The sequence below is a fragment of the Schistocerca piceifrons genome, chromosome 2 (genome assembly GCF_021461385.2).
Source record: "Schistocerca piceifrons isolate TAMUIC-IGC-003096 chromosome 2, iqSchPice1.1, whole genome shotgun sequence".
Classification (NCBI taxonomy): domain Eukaryota; kingdom Metazoa; phylum Arthropoda; class Insecta; order Orthoptera; family Acrididae; genus Schistocerca; species Schistocerca piceifrons.
Genome location: NC_060139.1, coordinates 607,520,830 through 607,536,972, shown reverse-complemented (window position 1 = coordinate 607,536,972; position 16,143 = coordinate 607,520,830). Strand labels below are relative to the sequence as shown.

Below are 16,143 nucleotides of genomic sequence, written 5' to 3'. Positions count from 1 at the left end.
CCTCATCCGCATCGATCTTCCACAACGCATCAATCTGAATGCACTTGCTACATGTTGAGCTTCCGCAACCACAATTGACACATTACGGTTTCTCACCCGCGTCAGCCTTCTGCATCACGACGGATCGCGCTCAACCCCAACGTGTCACCTTCACGCTACCACCCAAACAGCCATCGTTGCCACATCCCCTGGAGGCACACTCTCCTGGAATACTACAGCAACAACAGCTCGATTCAGGCAGTGCCACGACGAACTCAACTCAACCTGTTCTTCCGAACAGTCTACAACACTTACCGACGCTGCTGCCGTTTAATCCCGACAGAGCTACAACCTGGTTCAAAATTGTGGACGAAATGTTCAACCATAAACAAACTTGACATGTCAACCAGGTTTCTGTGCCTCATCACCCACCTGCACAACCAGCAAGACTTGATTGCTAACCTGGTCGATGCCCCGGACTCATCTACCCAGTACACTCTAGCCAAAAAGACAGTTCTACATCAGTTTGCACGCTTAACTGGGGCAGCAATATGGTAAGTGCTCCATGTCAAGCAACTAGGCAACGACAAACCTTCCCAGCTCTGGAGACAGCTACACACTCTAGTTAGCACCGATCTACTCTCTGACACAGCTCTGTTCACCATCTGGTCAGATAAACTATCTCCTCACATCCGCTTTGCTCTGGCTCAAAGGTCTCCCAAACCTGTCGAGCAAAGAATGACAATTGCTGACAAGCTACATGATGCATCACTGCTCTATTTCGGCCGGGGCCGTCTTCTGCCGACCATTCCGCTTACTCTGGGAAGCAGTAAACAAGCAACTGGGATGTCACTGGCTCTGCCCACAGTCATGCCCCCTCCTGCAACCGAACCTGCTGTGGCCTCCGAACTTCGGCCACTGCCACTGGCAATGAATGTTCCACAGGCAATGCAACCGCACTAATGATACCTTTGATTACCACCGCAGATCCCATGGAAGTCCAACTCAACGTACACCACACCATAAGTCTGCCCTCACCAGCCTGCTTCTGTGGCACGGTCCATGTTTCATGCAGTCATTCACCTGGAAGATGGCGTATAAGAACCTAACCATCAACCTGATGTAACAGGAAATGTGATTCATTTGATAGGTGACATGATTATATTGACCCACAGTGAAAATGAGTGATACTGTACCCACTGCAATCACAACTGATGGTGTCATTGGTCAACACAGGAACATGTAAGGGTTGTGTGATGTAGAGCTCCATGTTCAACAGTGGCCCTTGAATGGTGTGCTCTGAAACACTTGTGTCTGCACCACTATTGTACTCTGTCATCACATCTGCCACAGATCACTGCCTAGACTATACAGTGGGGGACCCTCAAACCTATACATTTTGAGATGAGATGTGGTCATCCAATACCATATGGCCTACTCATTATTTTACCAGCCTTCAACCACTTTCCATAGGTCTCATGACATTAGTATGCCAACAGGTGACCAAATTCACCATTTCCGAGATTCTCATTTCCCAGCCACAGCTCCACAATAATGTGCTCCTTGTCAAAACAACTTACGTCAATGGGTTTCCACATTTTTAGAACATATTTTTGCTATATTGGCAGCCTATTCATCTCTCCTGTGCTTACATTCTTCCCTTACTGTGTCATGTGGCCACAACACCACCAGGATGCATTCAACATCACACTGGGGAGCAGTTATAATGTTTTGGCTCATCAGTGTACAGTATAACCAGTGGAGATGCTTGTAAAATGTGAATTGCATCTGCTGATTGAACTTTACATTTTTCAGTATGCATAAGACAAAAAAACGAAAATAATTGACAGTTATTGAGTTATGATCTTTAGTTTACAGTTGTGCACCTGAATATTATTATTCACTATGCTCTAATCCCTAAAACCTAGTTATAGAAATGAGAATAAAACTCCTTGGTGCATACTTTCAGTTTTCTGGCCCTCAGTAGCTGTATCTTTAAGATACAAAGCTGTTCTCACTTCTGAGCTTGTCCAAGGATTACATCAGCTTGGAAATGCATTCTGATGTTAGTATAATAACTGAAACTTAGCAACAACGCAGAATATGTTTGCCAAATGTGTGACCACCAGTTTACTTCCTGGATCACACAAAATTATCCAACTAATATGACTTGATGTTTTCCCTTCTTTCCATTAAATTGTCTGAATGATTTTCTCTTGAGGTGTGACATCAGGTTACAAATTTATGGTTTTGAATTAAGGAAGGTTGTTCCAAGTGTAAATAGCAACTAATCTCATGTTTTAAGGTGCAAGTAAGATGTCCCAACCACTACTGGGGCAATAAGGGGAATACGAATGCCACAGCTGTTTGATAGCACTGAGGTAATGTAGTCATGATATAACATGAAAACTGCATTGTCTGCTGGTTGTAGCATCCATAGAGGTCAATTTTTATCCATTCTATGACACAACTGAAAGCAACCAGATCAAAAACCCGTAAGGAAACCATAAGAAACCTTCTCCATGATAAGCATTCTTGCTTTTTCCAGTGCTCCATAGTGCAACATCAAAAATGTTGTGATACTGCTGCTGTACACTAGATAGTGCCTTTTTGTCCTTATGTATTGGCAGAATTTCTGGTTTGTGTTTTTTTATGGAATGTGCCACTAAATAATTTATTAACTGTGTTTATTTATGCATCCACTCCAGCTTCCTCTTTTCTATACTACTTGAAGTTAACACAGGATTGCGTGTAAATACAGAACATTCTGATGTCCAAAATGTGGTATAGCTTGCTAATTCATGTCAATTTAGGCATTTATTAAAGATACTTAAGTTTTATTATAACAGACTCATACCATAGGGTTATCACAGTAAGTTGCAATATACATGTATCAGTACAGTGCATATTTTTATAGCATAAATATAAGAGAGAAATTAATCTACAATATATTCTCTGATATTATTTAAATCAATCTGACAATGCTTAGGTAGTTCACCAACTCAACACCTGTTGAAATATGCTTTTTTGGTGTCAAATATTTTGTGAAGCCTGATTTGAAGTGCATTTTCGTCTTGAGGGCCCAGAATCAGAAGAATAAGTGCATGAGGTATGACTTTCCGAACAATCTCCTGAATGGTTTTGTTTGAGGAATTAGCAGTGTGTGTTATTATGTAGTGGCAACGCCTGATGCATTTATATGAAATAGAGAATGGGGGGGTGGGGGGGAAGAAAGGGAAGGGGTGGATAGGAATTTGTGACTTCCAGCTACACAGAGCATAGATTGCCACTTCTAATGATGAGAGTTCCTTGTCGGACATATCTCATAACAGGCAAAAAGGTGATGGAAAAATCCATAACAAACATTCATTCGGAAACATTTCCACTGTTTAAGTTACTATGCACTGGATGCAAGTGATGTCTGTAAGGAAGCCATATATTTTTCAACAAATCAAACAAGATTCGGTGCCAGAGGGATTTTACCAAATTAGAACAGTTCTCATCTTAGAACCAACATAAGAAAGATTCCAAGAATAATTCAAGAGAAAGAATAAATATTCTGCTTCTAATCAAGAAGACTGTCCTCTCTGAAGTCCAAATAAAGCAATACATAAAAAGTTTTGAAACCATACCTTATATTTGTTATTCTTCTTCAACTTAATTGTCCATAATTGTTCCCCTACGGGTACAGTTTTATTTACACGGCACTGACTCAAGTTGGTAAAATTTTGTTGTTGATATTTCTCGAAATTTTTGTTCAATTTTTAGCGGGCTTGCTAAAAATTGAACAAAAATTTCGAGAAATATCAACAACAAAATTTTACCAACTTGAGTCAGTGCCGTGTAAATAAAACTGTACCCGTAGGGGAACAATTATGGACAATCAAGTTGAGACCATCTCCATACTGCGACAAATGTCTGCTTGTAGAAACTGTAGTGCACACTTTCAAGACAATTTCTGGTAATAAAATCATAGATGGTTCTAGTTTTGGTGTGTGCTGGAGAAAGTCTTATATAGCTTCAATCAGCATAGTATTTTTGGATGTAATCTAAGTGGTTATCTATATATGCCACATTAATGGAAGTGTTCCTGTTCTCAGGATATAACAAGAGGAATAGAAGTTTTGTAATGCCTGAGTTAGTGCCATGTATTAGTTTAAAAGCACGAGTCAGAAACAGTGCATCACATCAGTTGTCCATGGATTTTAATCCTTGAAAAAACACCACAGTGGCCATTGAAATCCATTTTCTCCATGGTGCTGAATAAGAAGCCATGATTGATCCTACAAAAGACTTTATCAAAATCTGAAAACAATAGGGAAAGATTATTGTCAATTATGCAAGTTAGGTTCATGGTGTTCCTATACTCTCATAAGGTATCTAACATTGATCTTCCCTTTATTGCATTCATCTGATAAGGACTTATGACATTCTGCAGGAGTGGCTTCATCGTTCTATCCACGAGAATGCCAACTATGATTAATAGACCCTTGGGGAGGCATTTATAGTTCACAACACACTCTTTACACCACCAGATGCAAAATATTATCAGTTCACACTGTCCTTTGTTCAAGGAGACATCTTTTGTTAGGGCTCAGTGTTATAACTTCAAGTTGAACAAATATATTTCAAAGAAGACGCAATACATGAAAGTCACAGATCAAGTAAACAGAGTAAGACATGTGTACACTTTAACAGTCAAATCATAACTGAGTCCAAGTCTAGCGGCCACTGGCTGGCTGGCCACTTAGGTGGTGCTGCTGCTGCATGGCTGGCAGACAGTGCCGCATGTAGAGGACGCGCGTAACTGTGCAGCGGCACTTTTAAAGATCGGTGAGTGAGGTGGCCTGTCTGCTGGGGCCCCGTGCACCAATCAGCCCATTGCAGCAAGTCCAGTTGTTATAACAGGAGACATGGGCGATGTGTCCGCATCTGTAGGAGAAGGAGGCGAGTAGAGTTGCTCCAACAGATGATGGCCATCTGGTTCCTGCATGGGCATGTCTCCTGGTGGCGTCAGTTCTTGTGCTGGCACCCATATGATGGTGAGAGGACTGCATTGTGAGTAATAAGAGATTACAGTATCCCGAGCGTCAGGTAGAGCTGAAGGTGGTGTAGTGGCATCCGGAACAGGCGTTGCCGACACACGAGGCCGAAGTTGGTCCGAGTGACACACTGCAACACCCGTGTCCATCTGGATTTCATACAGGCATTGGCCACAGTGTCGTAAGATGTGGCCAGGACTCCATTTTGTCCACCTGCCATATCCCAGTACACATACAAGGTCGTCGGCGGTGAACCGGCCAAGCGAAGGCACCCACGGCCGTGAGGTGGAAGGCCGCAGAAGATGAAGTATTGTGCGGGGTGTTGACTATGTAAGAGCTCAGACAGGCTGTGGTCGCCCATGGGGCTGAAATGGTAAGAAGCCAGAAATTGGAGAAGCGCATCATCAGCAGCAGAAGAAGTCAGGAGTTTCCTCATCTGAGCCTTAAATGTACGGACCAGTCGTTCAGCACCACCGTTTGACTGTGGATGGAATGGAGGGGCTGTGACATGCATGATGCTGTGCCAAGCGCAAAAATCCACAAAATCGGAAGAAGCAAATTGCAGACCATTATCAGTAACAAGAGTAGAGGGAAGGCCTTCCAAAGAGAAAATGTGAGCTAGAGCATTGGTGGTTGCCATGGTGGTAGGCGACGTGCAACGGACAATGAAAGGAAAGTTAGAGTAGGCATCAATAACGAGAAGCCTATAAGTACCTAAGAAAGGTCCCACAAAGTCAGCATGAATACGCTCCCAGGGCTTCTCAGGCAAAGGCCACGGTGACAAAGATGACTTCGGGGCGGCAGCCTGTGACGCACAAGGGCCGCAGGCAGCAACCATGTGTGTGATTTCAGAGTTGATGCCAGGCCAGTACACATGACAGCGTGCCAGAGATTTTGTCTGAGAGACACCCCAGTGCCCTTGGTGAAGGAGGCGCAAGACCAAAGCATGCAAAGACGCAGGTACCACAACACGTGGCGAAGCATTTTTGATGGAAAGGAGGATAACACCATCCCTAGCCATGAGGTGGTAACGTAAAGCATAGTAGTTCTGCAACGGATCAGAAGTCTTAGCGGATGGACGATCTGGCCAACCCTTCCAAATACAGCGTAAAACCCGGGAGAGGTTAGGGTCAGAAACGGTAGCAGCTGCCAGCCAGTCTCTGGTGATGGGGAACTCGGCCACAACCCGCTGCTTGGCAACATCCAGGTGGAAACACAAAAGTTCGTCCCTATCAAAAGCCAGATCAGGACCCATGGGAAGGCGAGACAGTGCATCAGCATTTGCATGTTACGCCATCGGCCAGAAATGAATCTCATAATTGAAACGAGACAAGTAAAGAGCCCAACACTGGAGGCGGTGTGCAGCCTTGTCGGGAAGTGATGTTGATGGATGAAACAAGGAAACAAGTGGTTTGTGATTCGTAACAAGATGAAATTTGGATCCATAGAGTAAAACAACAAACGTATGAAGAGCATAAATAATGACCAAAGCTTCTTTTTCAATTTGAGAATACTGTTGTTGGGCATCCGTGAGCATTTTGGAGGCATAAGCAATGGGTTTTTCAGAACCATCAGAAAAACGATGCGCAATGACTGCACCGACCTCATATTGAGAGGCGTCTGTGGCAAGAACAAGATGTTGGCCAGGTCGATAAGTAGCCAGGCACGGGGCCTGTTTCAGCATAGTCCAATTTCTGGAAAGGCGCATCGCATGACGCGGACCAGTGAAAAGGCACATTTTTATGCAACAGGCGATGCAACGGCTGAGCCACCAAAGTAGCAGACGGTAAAAACTTGTGATAGTTTGCTATTTTCCCCAAGAAGGCCTGCAGTTCCTTAACAGATGTAGGGCGAGGAAGGGCATTGATCACAGCAACAGTTTGCTGAAGCAGACGAATACCACCCCAAGAGAGTTGAAACCCCAAGTACGTGATAAATGCCTGAAAAAATTTTGACTTCTGAAGATTACACTTAAGACCGGCAGTCTGTAAGACATGAAAAAGTGTGCGGAGATTTTGAAGATGTTCGTCAGTGGTGGAGCCAGTGACAACAATGACGTCCTGGTAATTTATACACCCAGGGACAGTGAGTAATAATTGTTCCAACAATCGCTGAAAGAGAGCAGCGGTGCTGGCAATCCCGAATGGCAATTGTTGGTATTGATAGAGGACGAAAGGCGTGTTAAGGACCAGAAACTGCCAGGGAGCAGCGTCAAGAGGAAGTTGATGATAAGCTTCTGACAGGTCAAGTTTAGAAAAATACTGGCCTCCAGCAAGTTTAGTGAACAATTCTACAGGTCGAGGCATAGGGTAAGTGTTGATAAGGCATTGAGCATTTAAAGTGGCTTTGAAATTGCCACAGAGATGAATATCACCATTTGGCTTAATAACGACAACAACAGGAGAGGACCACTCCCTGGAAGTGGCAGGAAGCAAGACCCCTGAAGTAGTGAGACGATCCAGCTCCCATTTGACCTGATCACAAAGGGCCACAGGAATGGGCCGAGCCCGAAGAAATTTAGGCCGAGCAGTGGGTTTGAGCATGATATGAGCTTCAAAGTCATTTGCACGGCCTAACCAAGGAGAAAAACGGGACGAAAATGTCGTTGACAAGGAATCCAATCAAGCATAAGGAATAGCATCAGAGATGATATTGACAGAGTCATCTATGGAGAACACAAAAACGCAAAAGGCATCGAAACCAAAAAGATTCTCCATGTTACTATGGTCGACCACAAATATGGGAACAGTGCGAATGACAGATTTGTAAGATACCTCAGTATCAAATTGTCCCAAGAGAGAAATCTTCTGTTTATTGTAAGTCCGTAATTGCCTAGTGACAGGGGACAGGATTGGAGAACCCAACTGAAGATACGTCTGAGAATTGATGATAATAGCAACAGAACCAGTATCCAGCTGCATGCGAACATCTCAACCCAGTATTTGGACAGTGAGGAATAACTTCCCTGAAAGGGAAAAAGTACAACTGACAGACAACACAGAATCAGAATCCGCGTCATGTTCTTGAACATCATGTATGCAGTCAGATTTGCAAATGGATGGCACATGACCCTTTTTTTTTTTTTTTTTTTTTACACACACTGCCCAACGTTGCGGACAATCTCCTTGTGAATGTTTCATAAAACACCGTGGACATGAAGGAAATTGCCGTGGGTTTTGTTGTAGTTTCTTAGAGGTTTGTTTACAGTTAGGCCGAGGCTGCGCTTGGGAGCATACTGCAGCCACATTGGCCGGTGGGGACAGGCCACATGCTTCGTCAACATCGCATAGAGGTTTTATTTCCCCGACATCGCCCCATGACTCTATTTGCACTCCAGCAGTGCGAGGAATTTCAAACGACTGAGCGATGGATAGAACTTCATTTAGAGTCAGATTTGCCAACTGAAGGGCACGTTGCCTAACTTCTCTGTCAGGCGCCGATCGGATAATAGCATCTCGTTCCATGGAATTGGCATAGGATTCTTTGTGAACTAAAGTAACAAATTGACACTTTCTACTGAGGCCGTGAAGTTCAGCAGCCCAAGCATGACAGGATTGATTTGGTTGTTTTTGACAACGATAAAAGGCAACACATGAGGCTACCACATGCATTTGCTTTTGAAAATAGATGAACAGAAGTGAGCACATTTCAGCAAAGGGCAAAGACGCAGGATCTTTCAAAGGAGCCAATTGCAACAACAACTGATACATTTGAGGTGAAATCCATGAAAGGAACAGAGACTTACATGTTTGTTTGTCCGCGACATGAAATGCCAAGAAGTGCTGTCGAAGACGTTCTTCATAATCAGACCAGTCTTCCACCATCTCGTCGTAAGGAGGAAAAGGAGGTAGAGACAATGATGAGAGACGCCCCGCATTTGATGCCGCAACGAAATCACAAATCGGAATTGTGAGAAGCGTTTGCTGTTCTATGAGACCTTGCAATAGTTGCTCTAAAGTAGCAATGGAAACATGTGGGTCAACGATGGAAAAGAAAAATCCCATCCTCGTCACCAATTGTTATAACTTCAAGCTGAACAAACATATTTCAAGGAAGACGCAATACATGAAAGTTACAGATCAAGTAAACAGAGTAAGACGTGTGTACACTTTAACAGTCAAATCATAACTGAGTCCGAGTTTAGCGGCCGCTGGCTGGCTGGCCGCTTAGGTGGCGCTGCTGCTGCATGGTTGGTAGACAGCGCTGCATGTAGAGAACGCTTGTAACTGCACGGCGGAACTTTGAAAGATCGGCGAGTCACAACACTCAGCCTGGAGATTAAGGCATTATAACTTTTCACCAAAAACAATATTGAGAGGAATGCTTAGTGAGTGAACTGAAGACTTTCATTTTTGTTGCTTTGAATTAGAGCATCCAGTACCCCTACACTCTGAACCTTGTCTATTGAATTTAAATGTCACACTTCATCAAATATGTCAGTTCTCAAGGCTTCGTGAATGTGGAAAATCATTAATGCCGGAACACACTTTCTTGAAATAAGGAACTCCTTTTCTGATGTTATTCATCTGATAGCGCTTGCCCCACACATGACACAAATATTTCAAGCTACCTTCACTACCTGGTCCCCACTATTAAACTCAGAATACTCAATATGTCCTACATGTTAAACCTTCCTCTTACAACTCTGTTTTATAATACATATACAATGTTCATAAGATTAGAGTTGCAAAATCCAATTCATAACTGCAAGACATATACTAGAATTTCAAATAAGAAAATAACAATTGATAAATACAATCATAGTAGCCTACATATTTTGTGGAACTGCACAGTTCACTCAATTTATCATACATCTAATATGTTCACCAACATATAGGATGCAGATAATTGTCACATCTGCTTCAGGACTTGCAAGGAATCATGCACATATTTGGGGTAAGAAAGATTCAGTACACCTTTAGTCAAAGAGCACAAAGAAAACAAAATGTGAAACATGCCAAATATTTTCAGATAGAAACACTGGAACTGACTTAAAATGTTCATTTCTGCCCGATATTCTAATTTTATGTGCAAAGACTGCAGATGGTTTGGTCTAGTCAGAAAGTATATTGTATATTTTTAGTATATTTCATGCAACAAGTAACATTTTTTGTATTTGTCAATTCTATTTTATTTCATATTTCTGGGGCCCATGGGACCCCACAACATGTTAGCACAGTTTCAAAATACAAGCACAGTTATGGGTTTATCTGCAAGTGCAAGGTTTTTTTGTTGCTTGGTTCACAGGATTATTCCACAAGGCTATAATGCAGAGTGGTTCAGCCTTAAGCATGTGGGCAGCAGCAGATGGAATCCGCAAGAAAAGTTTTAAACTGGGAGAGCTTCTGGGCTGTCATACTGACAGCAGTGAGGAGCTTGTTCAATTCCTCCGAGGGGTCGACCCTCACAAGCTTGTTGAAACATTCCCCAAAGTTGTTCCTGAAAAGGTATAGTAACACACAGAACTTCTTTGCAAATGTATGTTAAACTAACAATAAATTACAGTAACCCACTGGTGCAGTATGCACATACTTTTCGCAGTAAAGAGGCAAAGCTTTGCTGTAAATGGAAGAACAAGTTGTCCCATATAGTAAACAATAAGTTGCAGTTTGTCAATCCGCTTATTCCCTCTGGTCAACCTTTATAATAAGAAATTTCACTGACATATTTAGAAATAGGATACTACCCAGTATCTAGGTCCTCTGATGGGCAAGTGTTCAGGAAGATGTATTTTTTATCTACATCATCGTCTACACTCTGCAAACCACTGTGAGATGCATAGCAGCGGATATGTCCCATTGTACCAGTTATTAGAGTTTCTTCCTGGTCCATTCGTATATGGAGCATGGGAAGAATGCTTGTTTGAATGTCTCTGTATGTGCTGTAATTATTCTAATCTTATCCTCACTATCCCTATGTAAGCAATATATAAGAAATTATAGTACTTTCCTAGAGTCATCATTTAAAGCAAGTTTTTGAAACTTTGTTAATAGACTTTCTCTTTAGGTCTATCTTCAAGAGTTTTCTAGTTCAGTTTACATCACTGACATGCTATGAAACACACTACTGTTACCCTCTGAGAGGATTTCAAAGTTTGGCCATGCATGTGTCTTATGGAAAAGGTTATTGGACAATAATTTCAAATTTTGTGAAGTTGACATTAAAACCAAATGAGGCCTTAACCTTGGGAGTTAACAGAAGTGGTAAAATTATAAGTGAATGAAAAAAAAGAATAGTCACCAGCCTAATTACCTAATTAGGCACATTAATTTGGAAATACATATTTGAGAAAATTGGTTATTAGTTATTAAAGTTACTTTTGTTGAGGTTTCCCTTTGAATAGCGAACAGGATACAAACTGACACAGTGCACTCTATACTGTGTGTAGTAGGAGTCACCAATAATGTACACACCAGTAAATTATGGGGAGCAAAATTGCACCAAGCTCATAACAATGATGGCCACAATCAATAGCATTACTTAATCAAAATACTGAAACATCACTGCATGAAGTGCAGAACTAATTTTGGACATGAGGGGCTTCTATCTTGACTGACATGAATAACACAAATAAAGATGAATAACATCTTAAATATGCTGTTTAAGCTCCTCTGCATATAGCAGTTTTCCTTAGTAACAGTAATAGTTCATTTTTTTCTTAATATGAGGACAATATGATGGGGACCCATAAACTGGTATAGTTTCACTAGCCAAGGTTCTATGATTATTGCAAAGTAAAAACTATCTCTAAAAGCTAATCATTCATGTAAATTTACTTTGCAAAATAATAAAATGCAACACTGGGCTTAATTAACTTCAAAAGGAACCATTCATGATGGGTGAAAAAACTACACTATCTTTGAAAATGTGCATAATTCACTTCTAATAGTACTACTGCAAATCAGTTCATTAAAGATTTATATGTACTTGTACTTTAATACCTGTCAAGCAGGTATTCTTGGCAATAATGTTTACACAATCTTGCACTTTAATCTTACAAAACTATATTTTATAATAAACTAAGGATACTTCAGCAAAAGCCTATCCAACTTCACCTTTATAGTTTTTAACCTTTAAATAATCAAGGTTATTTATTACCTTCCTATTGACTGATCTTTAAATTTTTGTACTTAAACTTCATATCTTAATAATTTCACTTGAAGTAATCCATAAATAAAGCATCCAAATTTTACTCTTACTTTAACTTTTTCTACTTCTTTTACTTTACACAAAAAAATCACTTTTAAACACATGAATGCCAGAATTGTTCATTTAAATCAGGATACTCAGTTTTAAGAACATTTAGGTGAGGACCCTGCATACATTCATGATCAGGACTGAAGTTATGGTTTCGAACACAAATTGACATTTTATGTGATTATTACTGAAACAACACACAAATTAACTGGTCCATGCCAATATACATTACATAACTGAATGTATGAAGTCTCTAACTGTACTCATGGCTCTTGATGTGTGAATGCTCTAAAAATCTCTTCTTGGCTTTGGATTTTCAACGTATTAGAGCCATTCCATTATTCCGTGAATACCAAATAATAGCCAGATCCACATCTGAGGTGAGTTCCATCTAATGCAGCTTCCAATTGCCTCTCTTAGCACCCCGAGGTGTACCATGCTAAGAGTAGTCACACACTGCATGCCATTCACACACAGGAGCCACTCAGCTTGACTGCCAAATCCATCTTTTACATCGTGCCATGCCACTTTTGTTGTGGAGGGACTTCCCTACAGTGTTTACATGGTACACATACAACTGCCCTAAGCATGAACCAGCTTTTAATAAACATACTTCTTTCATAAACATATTCATATTACAACAATTTAAAATTTCAACATATTCTTTAGCTTTTTTCATATATGCATTACAAAACTCTAATTTTCTTGACATACATCAAGGAGTTCAAACAACACAGAATGCACGCTTCATAAATTACAGATACACAGTTACTTAAAATAAACCTACTCCTAATCAATATAAGTGTTACAAGTACCTTCAGTATCGTGACACTCTCTCATGGATTAAAAAAACCTATGACCATTTATGCTGTCCCTCTCAGTATATGTTCAGAATCCCATGTTAGTCCTATCTGATACAGGTCCCACACACTTGCACAATATTCTAGAACTGGTCACACAAGTGATTTGTAAGCATTCTCCTTTGTACATTAATTGCACTTTCCCAGTAGTCTACCAATAAATCAAAGTCTACCACCTACTTTACCCTCGGCTGAACCTATGTTATCATTCCATTTCATATCCCTACAAAGTGTTACAATTGGATATTTGTATGAGTTGGCCAATTCCAACAGTGACTCAATGATGTTATAGTCATAGAATATTACTATCTTGATTTTATGAAGCACACCATTGTACATTTCCAAACATTTAAAGCAAGTTGCCAGTCTTTGAATGACTTTGAAATCATATCAAGATCTGACTGAAAATTCATTGCAGCTTCTTTCAGATAGTACTTTGTTACAGACAACTGTATCATATGCAAAAACTCTGAGGTCATTATTAATATTGTCTGTAAGGTTATTAACATACAACAGCAATGGTCGCAACACACTTCCCTGGGGCACACCCATATTACTTTTAGATCTGATAGTAACTCTCCATCCAAGATAACATACTGTGTCCTTCCTACCAAAAAGTCCTCAGTCCAGTCACAAATTTCTCTTGGGACCCCATATGATTGTATTTTTGACAATAAGCATAGGTGTGGTACTGAGTCAAATCCTTTTTGGAAATCAAGAAATACTGCATGTACCTGACTGCTTTGCTCCGCCTGATTTTATGTAGTCAGGAGAGAGCATCTGTAATTTCCTCTGAGGATATTATCACTATTTTTGGTGATACATCATGAGTATTGTACAAATTTTAATTTTGTGTGTGAATGTGTGTGTGTGTGTGTGTGTGTGTGTGTGTGTGTGTGTTTGTGTTTGGATCTCTCTCTAGGCTGTAAGGGTAAAGTTTCTAGTGTGTTTTCTGAGTAGTTAGCTCACCAAACCTCTTAATCCTTTTTAGTGGTCACCCACCTACATTTATGTGATGTATTGTTCTAGATTTTTGCAAGTGCATTTTAATATGATTTGTAACATCTGGCTTAACTTTGAATGATCAGGGATGTAATATCCTGTGTCTTTAATTGTAGCATTTCTTTTAGACTCACGTGTCTCAAATCTTAGCTATAAGGTCCTGAGAATCACATACTTAGCTGTCCTGATATGTACACACCATAATCACTACCACTACTATAATTATGGTCTCACTCATTTGTATTTCCCAGCGCAGTGCAAGGTAAAACACTACACTATCACAGAAGAAATTGCTTTATTAGATTTTTGTTGGATTTATTAACTATTAATTTCAAGGCCTTCACTTTTGGTAGTGACAGTTAATGATGTTAAAAACCTCACATTTTCATGTCAAAAGGCATTTTAGATAAGAAACCTCTAAATTGGCCAACAGTTACTTATGAGAAGAAGCACCAAGAGCATAAAAGGCAATCTCCCAGAAAATCTGAAAATATCTGTACTCAAACCAGTTCATAAGAAAGAAGGCATAACATCTCCAGTCCATGAAAGTAATCTATAATATAAAAAAATAACATAATACTGACTGCATGATCCAATAGTTTGAATCTAACAATATACTTACATCCTAACAACATGAGTTCAGGTCCAGCCTTTCTATATTCTAAACAATTGAGAACCTGGTAGCAAATGGACAAAACTACCATCAAAATAAAGAGGTGATAAAGTGCAACTCAGATGGGTCAAAAAAAAGAACACCACTAAAGAGTCAGAGAGAATGCTTTGTGTCTAATACAGCATTATTTGATCATTAGGCAAGAATTATTCATATTCCTGTATCAGGCTACATGCCTGAAGTTCCTGGTGCTGGATGGGTGGATTGAGCAGTTTTGCATCTGGCTCTTCCACAACAATATGATCCTTGTGGAAAGGGGCTGGGATTGGGAGTGGCATTTGGATGGCTATGAGACTCTGGAGGTTGGGTGGGTGATGGAACACCACTTTAGGAGGGGTGGGAAGTGTCTTGAGTGGGATATAGTTCAATTGTTCCAATCTGGGGTGGTACTGGTTGAGGAAGGGGACACTGCTTCATGGCTGGTTCTTGGGGGTGGTGGGAGTATTGGGAGTGTGGAGGGAAATGGCATGGGAGATCTGTTTGTAGACTTGGTCTGGGCATTAGTGCCTGTTGTGAAGGCCTTGGTAAGAGGCTCAGCGTACCAAACAGGGAAGTTCTTGTTACTGCAGATACACTGTCCCTGGGTGGCCAGGCTGTATGCGAGAGATTTTTTTGTGTGAAAGGGATGACAACTGTCAAAATGCAGGTACTGTTGGTGGTTTAATGTGGACAGAGGTGTGGATGGAATCATCAGAGAGGAGGAGGTCAACATCTAGGAATTAGATGGCAGAGAATGTTTGAGGTTGTGGAGGAATGGAGATAGGATATTTTGGCCCTGAGTCCAGATCATGAAGATATCATCAATGAATTTGAACCAGACTAGGGTTATGGTGTTTTGGGTGGCTAGGAAGGTCTCCTCTAGAGGAACCATAAAAAGATTGGCATATGAAGGTGTCATGAAGGTGCCCATGGTTGTGCAGTGGATTTGTTTATACACCTTCCCTTCAAAGGAGAAGTAGTTGTGGGTTAGAATACAGTTAGTAATGTGTATGAGGAATGAGGTAGTGAGTTTGGTGTCTGAAGGATGTTGGGAAAGGCAGTGTTCATTGTTGATTAAACCATGGGGAGGAGGGATATTGGTGTATAGGGAGGTAGTGTCAATGGTGATGAATAGGGATCCAGGAGGTAAAGGTGTGAGGATGATGGAGAGTCAGTGAAAGAAGTGACTGGTGTCTCTGGTGTGAGAGTCTAGATCACTGGCAATTGGATGGAGGTGTTGGTCAATGAGGGCTGAAATTCTTTCAGTGGGTGCACATAACCAGCTACAAAGGGGTGTTCAAGATTGTTGGGTTTGTGGATTTTGGGGAGCATGTAGAAAGTGGGTGTTCAGGGTGTCATAGGGTTGAGGAGGGAAATGGATTCAGGGGTGAGGTTCTGGGAAGTTCCCAAA

General features: G+C 41.0%; 1 protein-coding gene across 1 annotated transcript in view; it reads left to right on the top strand.

Moving 5' to 3' along the window:
• The window catches only part of LOC124775104 (esterase FE4-like), a 383,368-nt gene that overhangs the window by 270,770 nt on the left and 96,455 nt on the right, over nucleotides 1-16,143 (top strand). Inside the window, exon 6 of the mRNA XM_047249928.1 lies at nucleotides 10,269-10,468. Within this exon, the coding sequence (XP_047105884.1) occupies nucleotides 10,269-10,468 (200 nt within the window). The remainder of the gene's footprint in view (nucleotides 1-10,268; nucleotides 10,469-16,143) is intronic.